At 38.5% G+C, this 18,339-nt stretch overlaps 1 protein-coding gene across 2 annotated transcripts in view; it reads right to left on the bottom strand.

Moving 5' to 3' along the window:
* rabgap1 (RAB GTPase activating protein 1) overlaps positions 1 to 18,339 on the bottom strand; it is a 90,345-nt gene that overhangs the window by 54,557 nt on the left and 17,449 nt on the right. For both annotated transcript variants that reach the window (XM_042509320.2, XM_042509321.2), the window contains 11 exons: positions 17,714 to 17,972; positions 17,097 to 17,310; positions 16,720 to 16,894; positions 10,855 to 11,015; positions 9,348 to 9,458; positions 6,917 to 6,983; positions 6,731 to 6,833; positions 5,563 to 5,732; positions 5,237 to 5,405; positions 3,676 to 3,769; positions 7 to 157 (listed from right to left, as the gene is read on the bottom strand). In XM_042509320.2, the coding sequence (XP_042365254.1) occupies positions 7 to 157; positions 3,676 to 3,769; positions 5,237 to 5,405; positions 5,563 to 5,732; positions 6,731 to 6,833; positions 6,917 to 6,983; positions 9,348 to 9,458; positions 10,855 to 11,015; positions 16,720 to 16,894; positions 17,097 to 17,310; positions 17,714 to 17,972 (1,674 nt within the window). The remainder of the gene's footprint in view (positions 1 to 6; positions 158 to 3,675; positions 3,770 to 5,236; positions 5,406 to 5,562; positions 5,733 to 6,730; positions 6,834 to 6,916; positions 6,984 to 9,347; positions 9,459 to 10,854; positions 11,016 to 16,719; positions 16,895 to 17,096; positions 17,311 to 17,713; positions 17,973 to 18,339) is intronic.

The raw sequence follows: 18,339 nt of genomic DNA, 5'->3' as shown, positions 1-18,339 counted from the left end.
TCTTACCTTTGTAATAAGAGTGCGGTACTCCTCTACCTGGTGGTCATTGTTATGACAGCCTGCCAGGAGCTGCCACACCTCCCCACGGAGAGCCTCAGGAATGCCGCTCCGCACCAAAGCGGGAAGCTGCCTGGGACGCACTGATAAGTTCATATGCCTGAGAGAGGAGAGAGGAGGAAAGGGGGAGTCAACCATGGCAGTTTATCATGCACATACTAATTTTATGTCATAAGTTGCAATCTTTTGGTGCACACCTGTCTGCTATATCGACCCCAAACAATGTTTTCATAGGCTCTACATTGTGTCTATAAAGGACTATCATCATATCTACAGATGGTGTGCTGGGCAAGAATCAGGACAGTGAGGAGAATTTATATCACCTAATACAGCGGACATAAGGATTTACGAGTCCCACAAAGGATACAATCAATCAGTGACACAAATGTCACAGATTCAGAGTGTAAAATATGTGCTATTTTTGCATGGAAAACATTATACTTTCTATAGGGCTGCGAATCATCAGTCAGAGACCCCTCAGCAGAATGAGACTGCTTCATATCAAGCAGTCTTTTTTTCTTTTTTTTTTTTTTTACTAGTCAGCATGGTATGTAGTGTAGCCTAATTCTGGGTATGTTTTGGTCCCCAGATTTTACTGTAGAGTGAGTGCTCTTGACTTTAACGCTTCTCTTTGGAGTTGCGGCCATGCAGGCTGTGGCACAGAGGAGGAGAAAGGAGACTTTCTGCCTAGAAGTGGTGAATTTACAACTCAAAGCAACTTAATATGATACAGTCTCTGGCTTTTGTTTGTTATCTAGTGTCAGCAAAAAATGTTTCTGCACATTCGTGACCTGTCATTAATGCAGTTAGCTTATTTACGTGAATGCCACTGTCACATGAACATCCTTCAGAGCCCGTTCAAACATTACAACTTTGTATGGAAAACAAAATGCATCATCTAATATTTATACTGAACATCTGAATCCACTTGCATAATTCTGAGTTGGCTACAGTCCTTACTTTATATATCCTTCCTATTCTTTCTCAGCTTTATTACTCCACATCTTCCCTGACATTAGTTTTTCTCCCTGCACTATTTTTACCAGGATGGATAAACAATAAACAATGGGAGACAATAAGCCAATAGAAAATAACAGCAAGCAATACACAGAGGCAATTTTTAGTTCTTCCTTCCTTCTGAATCTTCACATTTAAATGTTGAAGCTGTTGGCGAAACACTCCATCTCAGAGAATGATTTACACCGTATGCAGCCTGATGTGAACTCAGGCATCTGCCAGCCAACTAGTGAGTGACAGAGACAGAATTAGAGATACAGAGTGAGGGAGAAGGTGAACTTGGAGACACAGCTGTATCTACCTAACAACTACCGCCTGACTGGAGCCGACAGAAAATCCCTGAATCCCTGATGATTCTCTCACTTTTTCCTCCTTTCTTAATTCATCACTCATTATTTTCTGACTTGTTTGGTTTGTTTGTTCCCAGAGTCAGGTTATGCAATGTGTGGCATTTTCTTCTGAGTATCAGAAAGGGAACAAAAGTGTACTGTGTACTTGTGTGTATGTGTGTGTATGTGACATAAGTAATGCCAGGCCTGGTCCTCAGGGGCCTAAGATTGTAAAGGGCTTTCTTTGATTTGCTCCCTGAGAGCTGCATCCCACAATGCCGCAGCACACACACTCTCGCTCACACACAAAATCACCCGCACAAAGCCTAGCATTATAACACACTAGTCTTATGATTTCTTTCTTCATTACCTTTGCCAAAGAGTTCATGTATTTGCCTTGTTTTGTGCTTTGGTTGTTTGTTTGCAACATTATGGTAAAAACCAAGGCAAAGGTTGAACCCCCAGATCCGAATCACATGATGGATACACAGATTAATTTTTCACTTTGCAGTATATGACATTCATAGTCTAGGTTAGGTTTGCCTAAACATGGCTCTCACCTCGGACATAGCAAGCAAACATGGAGATGGGTGAGCTAAAATCGTGGCATTAACAGTGCAGTGCTAACAACAGCAACAGTGCCGATTAAACTACCAGTGTTAATAGGGGTTTAGCTCACAGTCATTTGTGCGACCTTGGAGGGGGAACCAGAGGGTGGGCATTACGCTTCCATGACGACTTGGTCCCGCTACTGTTTAGTTATTTAGTTGAAACACCGTTTTCAGTGGTGCTACCAGCACTAACAGTGCTGACAGACCTAACAGTGGGGTTTTTTTGTTTGCTTTTGTTTAAGAAGAAAATTTTATTATTTTCAACTTGAAAAGACATGCACAGATGTATAATACTAAAAAGTATAACAATCCAGAAAACAAACAAACAACAACAAAGAAAGGCAAATGAGCACATAAAATGAAATATTTAAAAAAAAAATAAGGGGGTGTGGGGGGTTTCATATACAAACACACATTAATCTTAAAAAGATACATTGAATGCACATGACCACACCGCTCTGATTGTACCATTATAACCTTCAAATCATTTATAAAATAATTTTCAGACGGGCCTCTGGTGCTTTCTAGTAAATTGTGGTACCTCCTCTGAGAATTAAGTAGCATAAATCGCTGGGCAAGTGATTTATCAGTGGCTGCCATACATTTATGAAGCTGCTCTCATTTTCCCTTTTATTTTGGCACTGAGTCTTTCCATGAGAAGCACTCTGAAGATTTCTCCAACCCATTGCATCACTAATGGGGTGGAGATCTGCTGGGGTAAATTTTGCTTAAATTTTGAAGTATTCTGTGTTGTCTGTGTAGTGCCTACACCTAACAGTGTTACTGGGGTTACTTTACAGTCACTGGGGTTTTCGGTCTGGGCAATATATCATATATATATTGATATGGAATAGCTTCTAAGATTTTGGATATTTCATTATCCTAAATGTTGTCCTGTCCTGGTTTCAAAGGCTGCATTACAATAATGTGATGTTTTTTTCTCAATGTACCACTCTTCTAGCTGTTCTTTTATTTACCTTAACCCACTAAGTCATGATATTCGCAATACCGATGATTATTTATCGAAAATCTCATATAAAGATTTTTTAAAAAGCACCAACTGTCAATAGAGTATACCAATGAATATTTATCAAAAGTCTCATGTAAGTATTTTGTGAAAAAGCACCAATAGTCAACCCTACAATATCACTGCAAAATCAATATCAGGGTATTTGGTCGAAAATCTTGCAGTATTTGATTCTCTCCATATTGCCCAGTCGTCCGGGAAAACAAGGGTTATTGTGATTTATCAGAATAAACATATATAAGGTTAAACAATTCATACATAGTTTGTATTGTACAAAGTCAACTGACAATAAATTATACTGTTCTCTTGAATAACATGCAGAACATACACGTAAAAAGAGAGAGGCATGGTAAGTTGTGTGTGTGTGTGAGACAGGGTGGGGAGCTTAACGTACAGCTAATTTAAGTCCCGGCAGTTTCAGTTCAGTTCATCACAAGCTTCTGATTAAAAACAAATGCAGTAATGGGAGATTGAAGCCATCTTAATAAGCTGCTTATCAAGAACACCTCCCTGCTGCTCTTTCCCTGACGAACATACAGTGAATCTGCTACCCCCCTCCCCACACACACAAAAATGACTTGGTGTATGTGTGCACATGTGGAAGGACAATGTTAACGAGGAAACAAAGCCTTACCACTTGGATAACAAGTCCCCCCAGGTCTCCAGGATCTTCTCTGCACACTCCTTGGAAACGTCACCTGACCCGCTGAGTAACGGCTCATCATTATCTGGACATACAGGAGTACAAACACGTAGAGTAAAGACAAGTTAGGTCACAAAAAGTCTTGCATGTGAAATGAAAATGATATAAAAATGTGAGGATTTAACATTGGATGTTGTCACATATCAAGAGATTAGTAATTGTGGAGAAAATCACAAACTTTCTGCCTAATGGTGTTGCCAAGATCAGCGATAGATAGTATTTTTAAGCAATGACCCCACAGGCCATCAAGTTCATTTCTAGTGGCCAAAATGTAAATTTACATAAAATCAGCAATTTTTTGTCACTGTTTTGGTTTTTCATGGTCCACCTTTGTTTTTGTGTGCATTTCTGGTTCTCCTATAAAGATCGCGTTATCAAGTTGAGTGGGCTAATAAAATCTATACCTTAATAAGCCCCAATATATCTGTTGCTAGCTGGCAACCAGTACTGCTGTTTTTGTACAATGTACAATGTGCATTTGAGCTGTGGACATGATAATATTGAGCTTCAACAGCATCTCTCTTATGGGTAATTTCTTATTTCCTAAACCACATGCATACCTAGATGTTACATTTTATGGTCTAAACAGACAGTAGGGTCTTTCACTTAATCTTTTCATGGTACCAACTGATACACTGTACAACATATCTTTACGTACTGGCACAAATTTTGTATCTGAGTACTGTGGTATCTATATATTCACAACAACCGGCAAGGAGCGGTCAATGGACATGCAGTCCTAAGAGTGAGTTCAAACAGGACTGTAGATCAAAGACTGACACACAGATGGATAAAAAAAAAAGTACCTCTATTTGTTCTCTGCCTTTTATGCTATTTGCTACCGCTCTCTCTCACTCTCTCTCTCTCTCTCTCTCTCACACACACACACACACACACACACACACACACACACACACACACACACACACACACACACACCACTACTGGCTAAGTACTGTGTGAGGAGTACAAACAGTTCTGTCACACAGCGCCTGATAACCCACAGGATTTTGACTCCCGTGGACCACAAGTCTATATCTGGTACAGCCCTGTAGAGTTTTATTTTTTAATGAGTCATCGAGCCAGGGTGCAAATGTAAATCGTAAATATCTGAGAATATGCAGCATAATTGCAAGGATAACACAATGGTTAAGCATTCCAGGGTAAAAGAGTACAAAATGTATATTATCTTGCCAGTTTAGTGTCAGCTTTGAGGCTGTTTGCGTCTGACATGATCAAGTTCAACTAGTGGTTCAAAAGGCTGAAACCATTTTCAGATGGTTCTACCAAACAGGCTTCCTCTGTGGTTCTATGTGGTCATGTTTGCAAAAAAAATATTTTCATATGGTTATATTAAGAAAATATACCCTGTGCTATATATGGAATTTGATTTTAATAACATATTTCTTATCCCTCTGTATTGTGTGCCTTTGATAAAACAAGAATCCCATAACAGGTGACTAAGCGGAAAAGTAAGACAGCATCAAATCACCTTCCTCTTCATCATCCTCAGGTGGTGAAGGAACAGTGGTACTAGCCCCGGTGGGCAAGATGCCGGGACTGGCTGTGGTCTTTCGTTTCTCTCTCTCTGTCTCACTTTCCAAACTCACCACCTCATATAGTGTGTCAGAGGCGGGACTCTTACGTTCCTTACGTTCCATCTGAAGAGAGATGCATCAAGAAACTACTTGTCAATCACAAACAAACTGTGTGTTAACAAATTGATTCATTTGCATCACTGCAGCTTATTTTTGGTGCAATTAAGACAGATCATCACTTCAACTGAATAAATCTTGGATGGAAAATTATGCCATGTACCTGTCGTAGTTTCAGGTAGAAGGTCTCAGTGTAGTTTCGCTTGCTAAAGGGCCAGAACAGCCTGTCATTTGGGGAGCAGACTCTGACCCTTGTCTCCAGCAGAAAACGGACCGGCTCCTCCACCTCTGTGATCACCAGGTCTACTGCTGTCGTCATGTACATAAATTTATCTGGAAAAAATTAAAAAAGCCAAAATGTCATCCCAAGACAGTGATTCCCTTCAATTCACTACCAACAAACCAAAAAAATTGAAACTTAAAGTTGTAACTAAGGATGGGACAATGTAGGATTTTAACAAGAATCGCAATATAATGACACTCAAAAAGTTGATCATGTTGAATTTTCATCAGAGATAAGCATAAAAAATATCCAAACAATTGACCACACTCCGCAACAACAGGTTGCATATGCATCGACCTCAAAAAACAAAAAAGATCTATGTAAATCATTGGCATATTTCTTATTAAAGATTTAATTGCCATTTTCGATTGTTAAAAAAACCTGGCTTTTTAAAATTATCACTATCTGTGATGTCTGCAATGCAATAAAAATGTCATTTTTCTAGCAAAATAGTAAAGAAAAGTGATTCTAGTATGTTTTATTGCCACTTTAAGAGTTTAAACATGCTTTGCTGATATCAGGATAATATTGGCATTGACAATATTTTGCCCAGGATTATGATGACATAAAATTTTTATTGTCCCATGCCAACCTATAATTGTGTAATTTATGAAAACGATGGAATCTGACATTTTGTATTTAAAGGTAGACTGGTGGTGCATAAGATGTAGCATGTGGCACAATGATGGAAAAAAACTGCCTGTGTCATTATCAAATTTTCAGCTATATTTATGTGTGATCTGTTAAAATGTATGAAGTTTCTGCTTTGCAACATTATTTTTAACAGGGACAGAGATGATTAAAGTGCAGTTTCATACCTATTTAGTGTAGCTGTAATTTTACAGTAAATTGCTCCTTCACAGCTTGATTTGGGGATTTGTGCAACCAGCGGAAAGTGATTTTCACGCTTGGCAATGTGTCAAATATTAGTGTAAAAATATGTGTGAATAAACAACCAACTAGCTAATAAAATGTGAAACAAGGAAATAATAGGTGTTGAAAAATATTCTTTTTTTATGTGAATTTTTGACACATTTTTGGCTGCTACCTTTGGGCGTTTCCTCATTCACAGCCTGGAACTGAGGCGTGTTGGGGTTCCAACTTCCTGTGATGATGTAAGACTTCCCGTCTGAGCTCTTTCCCATTGACTCCTGAAGGGGCAGGAGTTGGAGGGATGTCAGCAAATGCATGCAAACACACAGTGACACACAAACACAAAAAAACAGTCACCAACCAGATCTAGCAGGTGCATGTCGCTGTTCTTCACATTTTTCCCCGGGCTGAGCAGGAGACCGAAACACCTGCAGAGGGGACACACATGAAAGCACGCAACCCACACAAACAAACAATCAAGAACACACACACATACACACACACACACACACATACACACACAGAAGAGAGAAAAGTGACATGAATAGGATTACATAATGAAGGGAAAAAAATAGAGAGCAAGAGCGGGAACCAGACACAGAACAATAAATCTCCCTATAGAGTAAAAACAGTCGTTGATCATCACATGTTACCGCAAATAGCTTCCTGGAGGGATCCTCTAACACAGAGCAGAACATGGGGATATTTAAACACAGCCCTTCAATCCTCACCTTGTCTGGGTTCATCAAACAATAACAAACCACCGTGAAAATGGAAGTCGGCAAAAAGGTGATGGATTGTTTACATTTCAGCAGATTTATCAAAGCATGGAAAATGAAGAGCCTTGCAGACAGACTCACATCAATCATCTTAAAACTGTGCCGGAACACTTAAAACCTGACGCGACCTGACACACGGATGTAAAGATGTTCACTGCTCTGTGTTTATCAATTATAGATGAGTGATTCTTTTCAAATGTCTGAGTGTTTTAAGCAGAAACACCGCAACTGGAGCAAATGGAAGAATCTCGGCCAGTCTGACAGATTCTCTGCTTAAGTAGTTTCCCTTTAGGACAATTCCAAAATGTCAGTTTTATCCTTCATTCCCTTGGCTGTTTACATTAATCTAAATTATTTCTGCTACTTTGTCATGTTTAGATATGTCACCTTGGTTGTTATATTTCAAAATAAATCTTCTCTAAGGAGCGTTGTCAACATACCAAAATGTTCTCTTGGTTAATGGAAGGAAATGTAATAGTGCACTGAACAAAAGGACCTGACAACAGCTGAGGTTACATGAACAAGAGATGGAGGGGAAAAAAACGATACACCCTAGTGTCGCTTTATTTTGTTTTGCAATACTGTATCAATACACAGAAACTAAATATTGATTTTTTTACCATATAACTTATAAATACTGCAAATGCAAACTAAACGTTTGGTAGCCTATTAAAAGAATAAAATCAGTTGCTTTTTTTGACCAACAGATACATTTTGCTGCAAAAGAAGTGAAAAAAAAACACATACGGTAATCTTTCAAACTTTTTCTTGGTAGATATATGTTAACCAAGTTTTTCTTTGGGGACAAAGCTTACAGTTGAAAAAAGGTAATAAATTGCATTATATTGCAAAATGTGTGTTGATCTAGGGATTTAACGATTCACTCAACTCATGAATCGATAAGATTCACGATACTGGGTTTACAATATGATTTCCTCACAATTTGTTTTAATTGCAAAATGAGATTACAGAAAAATTAGGACTGAAAAATATTATATATAATAATATATAATAGTAATATTTCAAACAAAAAATATACAAGATACTGCATTTTCTCTTCTTTTCTATAGCAAATTAAAGAATTATTTTAGCAACTTTATTTGCATTAGAATTATTTTGCTAGAGAGGAAAGTAGAGAGGGCGAGTTTGAAGAAATTGTGACGTGTGATGTCAAGCAAGCAAAGTCAAAATTAGATCACGCCCTCTGCTGTTCAAAAAAGTAATGCAGTCATTTCACCGATTTGATTCTCACATATTTTGTATCGATTTTTAACTGCCTCGCAATGCATCGTTACATCCCTAGTTATGGCAGTACTCAGCATATTTCAAAACATTTAAAATTGCAATAACATTGCATTGTGACATAAGTTTTACAATACCATCGAATCATTTGATCATGATCGCTATGTTTAGCAAATCCACAATGCAGCGTATAACAGCCACCTTCTATAAAGCTCCTGTTTTAAAATCCAAGGATACATGTATTGATCAGAGCACTTATAAGAACCTAGCACTACCAGTGCACTAAATACTTTTTTAATAGATGAATGTTTCTCTGTTAAAATCAGTAAAGGGAGGGGCTTAGATGTGTTACCCCCACCTGGGGCAAAAATGAGCAGAAGGTATATATTCACTCCAACGTACTGAATGGATTGTTACAAGTTTCTCAAGCTGATTAAAATTCCAGGTGGTTACATGAGGCATTTTTATACTAACTGGACTATTATTCTTACTATTAGTGGAATATTAGGGTACATATAAACACACACACTGTGTTTTAATGAAAACTTAATTCTGTTTTCTGTGTTTCCTATCTGTCTTAAAGTAGTCTCATCCCTGACTGGATGTTATAGCTTATCTTAATAACACTTGAAACGAAACAAATCAACATTCAGTGGTGTTATGGCACTGTATATTAAACTAGTATCTCAGAGGATGCCTCTCTGAAGCTATTCTGAGGATGTCTTGCATGTGTGCATGAGTGTACGTGCTTGTGTTTGTGCTTTATCTCACCTCTCAATAGCCAGTTCCTTATTGGACGTCTGCTGGACATAGATGACAATTTTCTTGTCCATTCCCGCACGAAGCTTGAAACTCTGCTTGTCTTTGTCTTTTGCTACAGCACTGAAAAATGTGAAAACAAGAAATAGTACCCACATTTTTAACAGCAAAAAGACCATCAATAGAGAAAAGCAGAGATCAATGTGTCAAAAGTATGGTTAAATTATGTAGCAGATACAATGACACAGTGAGGCAGATTTACTCATTTGAAACCTTATATTGGAAATTTAAGTTCACATTTGACCACAGGGTGACTAGACAGGTTGTTTTTGTCTGGATGGAGAAGGAAAATAAAATTCCCTCAGTTTCTACTTTTGAAACAAATAAAACCTAAAATTAAAGCAACTAGTGTTTCTTCTGCTAGAAAACTAGGCCAATAACATTTACCACTAATCAGTAAATCAGCCTTACTGACAGAAAAAAATCAAAGACCATGGCTCATGTTCAGAATAAACCAATTTTTCATAATAAAAGCCTGTATAGGAGCTATTTCAAACATGGTCTGGTCCTGGTTCTTTCCTGCTCTCAAAGCAGAGCAGGATAGAGAGGCATGTTTAAAACAGTAACAATAATCAACACTTTCCAAACCTTCACAGAAACAAATTTCTGAGGAAACACTAAAGAATCATCAAGTTCAAAGATTCTTGCATGAAAAAAAAATCTATCAATCAGTTTGAAATCTATTGTAAACATTTGGAACCTGCCATGATTTCAGGCAGCACTCAGATTACTAAAAGATGTCTCTGTGAGTACTAAGGACTTAATGCACCAGATACAGCTTAGTCAACCATACTATCGCACACAGTCATGCCTTAACAAGGTAAATACACTTGTATTATATTTTAAAGATATACTATGTGCAGTGTTTGTATAGAACACTCTTTCCATATCTTACATCCACAAGGACAAACTGCTCTCACACAAAAACAGTTCATGCGTGCTTGCATGTGAGAGCTGTTTGCATGAAAGTCAGGACACTAAAAATAATCACCAAAGAGCTAATGAGGAGGAAATGCTGGTTAAAAATAACCACGGGCATATTTTCTCGTTCGGTTTTGTTTTCCAAACAAGCTGAGTATCCCAGGCTGTTTTCGAACACACAGGCATGACTCAGTAGTATGTGAAAACAAAATAAAAAGGGTCAAGGAAGATGAGTTGGATGGAGCAAACATCGACTGAGATTCCTAAAGCAGTCTCAGACAACTGCGAACCCCAGACCCAGGGTGAGTCTGAGTGAGACTGAGGGAGCTGCAGGTACATGAAGTTCATTCTTCTCTGGCTGAAGTCACAATAGGTACAATGGAAAAAGTTCCATGTTTCCCAACGTCTGTGCAACCCCAAAGCATTTCAAGACAAATATGACACATTCACTTCTCACAATTTACACCTATGTGAAAGCATAATAAAATGTGAATTCATGCTCCAAACATTAAAAAAATCATGGGTGAATGTATGTTACCTGAAGGTACCCTTGCCATCATCCTCCTTGATTTCCAGGCTGACAGTGAAGGTAAACAAGTCACTGTCAGGGGTGAGCGGAGCAGGCTGCTGAGATGACAGGACTGCCTTCTTAGCTGACCGCCGAAACGCCGTGGCAAAGCTGTACAGTATTCTACTCACCTGCAGGAGAAAGGTAAATATACACAAAACACTTTAAAATAAATCAATGGGGAGGACTAATAATGCAGATATACAGGTAAATAATCTGTGTTTGAAAGGGAATTTGTGACATTTATTTTGACTTGTGCTCATGGTCAGTAGAAATTGCCTCAGCAAACATCAGAACAGCACATATGGCAACTTTGTAAAATGTCAAGGCCTGCGCCCCCTTTTGGGGGATGGAAAACACAGAATCTACCGATATCAATTTAATTTGATGTGTTTGGATTAAATCTTTAGCAACTTTATTTGCATTTATTTCTCGTTAAACATTTGTTTTATGGACCTGTCTAATTCTTATTTGACAACCTTGCTTGAACTGAAGCGTTTGTGATACCTTAGTAGATTAACTCTTTGAAACCTGGAGCAACATCACTTTTCTTGTGCTGCTTTCAAATGCCTTTCACAAGTATTTAACCCTTTGAACTCTGAGCAAATTGGTTTGATTCCTTTCCAAACATGGCAATGAGAAGAAGGTAAGAAATGTTTCATAAATTACAATAAATACATTTAGAAAATTATTTTTTAAAAAGCTAGGGCAAAATGTTGAAGGAAAAGAAGAAAAAAGCTACGTTCAAACTATATTTACAATTACTTTAATTACATATTGAAAATTATGTTACAAAATTATATAATTTTTAAGCACTTTTTCCAGGTCATTTCCTTTATATTATTTTACTAATTTCCTTTTCATTGCCTTTTTTTAACTTATGTTCAGGTAATTTTCTTGTACTTTTTACTAAATCCTGGCTAATTTTTGCATCACTTCTTTTTTCTTTGCTCATCGCCTTTTACCCGGGTTTTTGAAAGAAATGAAGCCAATTTGCTCAGGTTTCAAAGGGTTAATGATCACCATCATGTCCCTTCGATTAAAAACACAGCCAACATTGACAAGTTAGCGAATTAAAACTAAAACCTAATACAAAACATTTACAAAAGAGATAAACACTATCACATGACAAAATATTGTACTTTACTCTGTTGCCTTTGGCACAAAGTTTAGCAGCTTCTGTAGCTGAAATGTCTTGTAGACCATAAAATGGAGTTCTGGAAGCCAAAAATATCTGCGCTGAGCAAGTAATCAGTCATTAGTATCGATTAAAAACTGCACCAAACCTCTACAGATCTGTTATGCCATTCTGCAATATGGGGCACTAAAAAGCTTACCTAATGACCCACTACTCTACTGACAGCAGATCCTCCAACCTATTAACCATTTTGAGTTTTAATCAACATACTGATTCACATTTGCCTGTGTGGAGTGTGGAGGTATTGCTCCTACAAGCATTAGGCAGAGATGACTCAGTCCTACCAGGGACTGCAGAGTTCTGCTAAATCAACCCGGGTAGAGTTGGGGGAGGTCAGTGAAAGACTGCCAAGTGTGGAAAACTAGGTGGTAATGATTTATTTAGATTCACTAAACATACTTTTCCACTCACAAGATTTGCATTAAGTAAGTATTTGATTTTATTTCTGATTATTACTACACAGACATGTGAGTGTCATAACAAACAGAGCGTTCCCCCAACTAGGGGCCCACAGCACAGTGGTTTTGGATGATCTCTAATTCTGGTAAACAGCAGAGCTTGGGGGTTAGTGACTGAGAGTTGGTGTGTGGAAACTGCTGTTATCAATAAATAACAACGCTCTTTTGGTTTTTTCAAGGCCAGGGTATAAAGCAGCTCTTAACATCTCCTACAAAAAGCCTTTGTTATGTTCTCGGTACAGTAGAAGGATGTTTGGGCATCGCAGGGGGTTTGTTTATTGAGAAACACTGGGGGACTGGATGTAAGAGATGGGAAATAAGGAGTTAGATGGGGGTCACCCCCTGTATGGTTGAAATTCTGACAATCGGCACAAGAGAATTGCTGTTTTGTACTGTTCCAATCGATGCTAGAATCAACACTGACCAGTTTTCAACTGTCTAGAAATGGCCTGTTTGTTTTTGTGTGCAGACCTTTATTACTTCCTGGACAGTTGTAGATAGTTGCAGAAAAATCAATCCTTGAAAAAAAGAACGCCTAGCACATCTATCTGAAGAGACAGGTGAGTTCAAGAGGGACGTACTGTTATAAAAATTCAGGATAACATTTTTAACTATTTCATATAAAATGCAGGGGAAATGTTAAATGTTAATTTTTTTTTATTGAAATGTAATTATATCAGACATTTTGGATATTGACTCAGCCTTTAAAACTGTAGCTCTTAAAAATCTGGAACTTGTTAAGTATCGGGCTACACTGTCTATACTTCCATTACAGAATATTCTTGTTTTTTCCTATATGGTAGCCTTATCTTAATGTGCGTACTTGAATGCAGCTTTGAGACATTCTGAAATGATGTCACGGCAACAATCCGTATTCATTTGTCAGTGCCCCATTTGTGTTTGTCTCTCTGAACATGTGATTTAATTTGGGTCAGGAACCCAAATCATTTGAGTGAAACAAATCTATTTAAGCCATTTTGATTTGAACTGTACTAAATACACATCTCTGGACAGGAGCAGCAAGATGATGGGAACAAAAAGGGAGGCGTTTAAGAGTCAGCGGAGCTCTGCATCCCCATCAACACCAGAAAACTGGGAATCGTTAGGAAGCAGCCTTGGGGCCTGACTAGGAGGTCTGGCACAAAGGAGGCGGAGTAAGGCTGAGGATGTGGTTTGCTTTATGTATCAACAGCTCAGCTCAGTCTGTTTAAAAAGTGAAATTATAAAGAGATTATGAGTATAAAACATAAAAGGACTTTCAGTAATAATTCCAATAAAAGAATGGAAAGAATTTGCCCATAGTTTCTAATTTCTCTTTCCAAATTGTCATATTCTTAAAATTATGGCAAACGAATGCTTCAGATGCTCTTAACTATTTCATTTAATAATAAGGTCACTTGTTGTATCAGATGAGACAGCTGGAGAAAATAAGGAAGTAAACAGTTTTAGTCCAGCTGTGATGGCCCGCCACAAGGTTAGCTCTGTACAGATATGGAAGTTTGTGTGGGTATTAGGGTTAGGTGTTATCAAAATTCGCTTTATGAATATACTGCTTTAAGAAAAACAGATATATGAAATTAGTGTCACAAATAAGAGAGAGCCACACATGGATACAAATATGATAGGACTGGAGACACATATGTTGTAATATCTGTAGGTAGCCACAATGTATAGGCAATAAGATTTTTTTTGTTTGTTTGTTTTTCTTGTATTGTTTTTTTAATGCATGAGCTTGCTGAGATTAACAGATCAAATAAATCAATTGTTGACTGTCACTTCTACATTTAATCGCTTTTGCAGAGGCCCTGATGATTGAGGATTGATTGCTCACCATGGTAGGAGTTATATGGTCCTGCCAAGGGGAAGATGTATGATGATTTATAAACTAGGATTTAACAACGCAGTTTAGCATAAAGAAAGTAAGAGAACAAGTAAAAAAGAGACTGAATATAGTGCAACATTCATAACAGGCATTTTACAATTGAATGTCTTTCTGTAAACATGGACATGTAAAGACCATTATCATGGCCAACCAATATTGTGTTGAATAATAATCTCACCATATCACCCAAGCATAGTAGGCATCAACATGAACAGTGCTTTAAGATGTCTTGGGACTTGTTTACATTGGGGTTTGAGATTGATGGGAGACATATGACTCCAGCAGCTTTTTTCTGAATAAGTAGGAACCAGCGGGGTGACTCATTTCAGTGTTTAAGTGCAAATGTGAGGCCAAAAAAAAAGGAAAAGCTGATGGCATGGCAGCTTGGTTTGTTGCTGGGGGTTTGAGAGGAAAAGAAAGGCAAGAGCAAGAGGAAGTGAGTTGAGAAGAGGAGAGAGAGCTGAAGACAGAGATGTCTGGTTGCTAAGCAAAGAAGTTAATTACTGCTGGGGCTTATCAGCATGTGGATTTATGTGTGTGTGTGTGTTGAATATATGCATTAATGTTTTAGTGTGAGCATGTGTGTTATAAGTGGGTGTCTGAGAATCTAGGTAGTAGGATGATGTGGGTCTGATAAAGTGGCATCTGTCTGGAGGCTCTAAGTGACATTGAAGGAGAGTGCTTCCATGAGGGAGGAATCAGGTCACCGAGCACTGAAGCAGTACTTTAACCCAGTTTCATGAGTGGATTCCCTCTTCTCTTCCTTTATATCTCTGCTGAACTCACTGTGTATAAGCAATGACACTTCCTCTACCCTATAAGTTAGCTTGGGGGATTGTGAGTACTTTGTGTATGATGTACATGTGCACTGCAGCACAGCCTGCAGAGCATGACATAAAACCTTGGGGACCTCTGACGAAGCTGCAACACTGTTGCTAAACCCTGAGGAAAACGCTACGGGGAGATCACCATTTTAAGACAAGGTCAACCAGAATACTGTTGACACTATGTGCGTGTACACATGTATATGTACATGAGTGGAAGAGAAAGAAAAAGTTTGAATAAAGAAGTGTATTGTGAATACAGAGCAGAGCATTTCTAAGAGGAGCTTTTGCTCCCCCCTTTGGTTCGCTCTCTGAATCGCAGTAACACTGCTTGTTACCATTTTTCTTTTGGTATGTTTGAACTGTACCAGAATGTGGGATGGTCTTCTCTCAGTAAAAAGGGAAAGACCATGCCTGCTTTTTGTTTATAAGGCATTAAAACTCAAATATATTTGTCATCATAGACATTTTTATTCCTTGATACTCCTCAGATCAACACTGAGCATGGTAAAATGGCATTTAGTTGTTACACACAAAATAAATAAACAAATTACAAGAGGTATTGAAATAGACAGATTCAGGTTTTTCTTGATGTAATCATTCCTCCTGTTCATACTGGCCTTTAAGAGTTCCCTAACTAATGCATGATGTGATAGAGGAAAAAACCCACAGTCCTTGTTTTGTGCAAAAATGTATTCCAACATTTATCTCAAGCTAAAATTTCCATTTAAAAATTTAAACTAGAATCACTGCCTTGTGGTTATATTCATCCAACAACCAGTGAAGTTGTAGTTTACATTAATATCTGTCAAGGCTCATAGTTCATGAAGTGAAGACTTTGAAGAAATTTAATAAAAGGTGTTATGCGTATTTTTTGGCAAAGTTAACAGAATATCTTTACAACCTGCACAGTTTAAGATGGACATCGAAGATTAGTATCACCAATTCAGTGTCTGACCAAATGTCTCCCCTTCTGTTCCTGAGTTATGATGCTGAATAATGGCCAGAAAAGTGTTTTTGCAGAACATTATGATGTCACAGTAAAGGTGACCTTTGACTTTTTGGATATAAAATCATATCAAATCATTTATAATTTTTTTAAATTTTTTTTTTTTTGTGTGAAACTTTGTTATAATTAGTTTATGAATTCTTGACTTTAACTTGTTTTGTGAGGTCACACTGCTCTTGACCTTTGACCTTCGACCACCAAAATCTGTGCAGTTCATCTTTGAGTTCTAGTGGACGCCTGTGCCAAAGCTGAAGAATTCCCGCAAGGCGTTTTGACATATCACATTTTTGAGAATGGGACGCACTAAGAATCAACCCAAAAACATAAATCCTCTAGCCACGGCTCTTGCCGGTGAGGAGTCATAACAATTGTGACCCTTTCCTTTAAATGTGTCTCCAGTGAACAATCCACATAGTTACACATAAATTTAACAACCAGCAATCAATTAATGAGTGAATCCTCACCGCCTCTTGGATTTGGCAGCGGAACACGTGGATCCTGAAGATCTCAGCATTGAAGTGGCTCTCAGTGAAGGCAAAGCAGTCGCTCTCTGGTGTGCCGTCATGGCCTCGCACACAGAACAGAATCTTGTAGATAGGGTAGTTGGCGATCTCTGTACTGGCATTGGGGTCCAGCAACCTGTTAGAATATCAATAAAAAATACTGCCATTTGATATCTTAAAGATGCTGTTGCATGATGACATTATATGTGTGCGTTTTATAGTGTGTGTGTGTGTGTGTGTATGACATCTAATTCAACATTAGGTGCCCAAGTATGCATATTGTAAGTAGACATATGTTAAAGTACATTTAAGAACTGGAGCTAGTATGTGTCCCCTACCTGACAGTGCCTTCAGACACGCCTGGCACAGACAGTGTGACATCCAGAGGGACTTGGCACTGCCCTCTGAGGATACTCATCATACGGAGGGCCTCCACCTCACTGCGGGGGGCATTGACTGAGGCACACCCAAGATATGTCAGCTGGCTGAACACAACGCTGTCCTCATCTGGGATGGGACTGCCAGGACTGCCCTCTGATGATGATTCATCTGCTGCAAAGGGACAAAGGTTTGGGAGGGGGGTGGAAAAGAGAGCACAACAAGGTAAAGGCAAAGGGGGGATTATTTTAAAACTCCTATTATGATTTTCTATATAGTAGGAGGAGAGATAGTAAGAGCAGCTGTATGAATAAGTGAAATTCATGTAACAAATGCAAAGGGGTGAAAGGTAAATGAAAAGAAAATGGCAAGAGCCATCTGCTACAATGATAAAAAAGAGGCAGTGAGGGAAGTGGAAAGACTCAGAGTAAACTGTATGATTAAGAAACCAGGGTATTTCTGTGATTATCACTCTGAATGACTTAGAAACACACCTTTAAGCTGGAGATAAGAGCCATTGTGTCAGCTTCAACAGTCACAAGAAAAGGGGATAAAAAATAGTCCCATCCAAGCTCACCTCGGTAAGACCTTTCATTCAGCTCACTCTCCTGAGCTGTCTGAACAGGAAGGACCATCTCCAGCTTGGGTGGTGGTGCGCTCAGAGGGTCAGAGCCTGGCGGTACAGGCGACGCTGTAGTGGGAAGAGGGCAATGGTCGCCCCCGCCAATGCTGTCCATTCCTGCGTCTGATCTGAGCCCAGTGTCAGCTACCGATGGGTCCATAAGGACATCTTCTAACTCCCTCTGGAGCTGCTGCTCACTTCCATTCCCCACAATCTGATACACACACACACAGAGGAGGAGGAGAAACACATGCATTCGCACACACAGAAACAGACATAAACACAACCACACCGAGGAGCAGGGACAAAAGGAAGCATATAAAGCAACACATCTTGTATAAAAAACAAACAATAAAACACAAGCACATTTTTTCCAAACAAAATCACTGAAGTAATCACCCTAACATATTGAAACTAAGATAATATTTTCTCATACAGCATTGGCTGTGCCCTCTACACTGATTTTTTCTCATTCATTTTAAGTGATTGCAGTGTGTTTACAAAGGAGAGGTGCCTTGTTTCATGTTGGAGTTTAAGAGATATATCTTCATTACATTTCATCCAATATTAGTGATTAGTAG

This window comes from Plectropomus leopardus, chromosome 20, assembly GCF_026936395.1.
Source record: "Plectropomus leopardus strain MGB_pleo_1.0 chromosome 20, ASM2693639v1, whole genome shotgun sequence".
Classification (NCBI taxonomy): domain Eukaryota; kingdom Metazoa; phylum Chordata; class Actinopteri; order Perciformes; family Serranidae; genus Plectropomus; species Plectropomus leopardus.
This window is presented reverse-complemented; position numbering and strand designations above follow the sequence as displayed.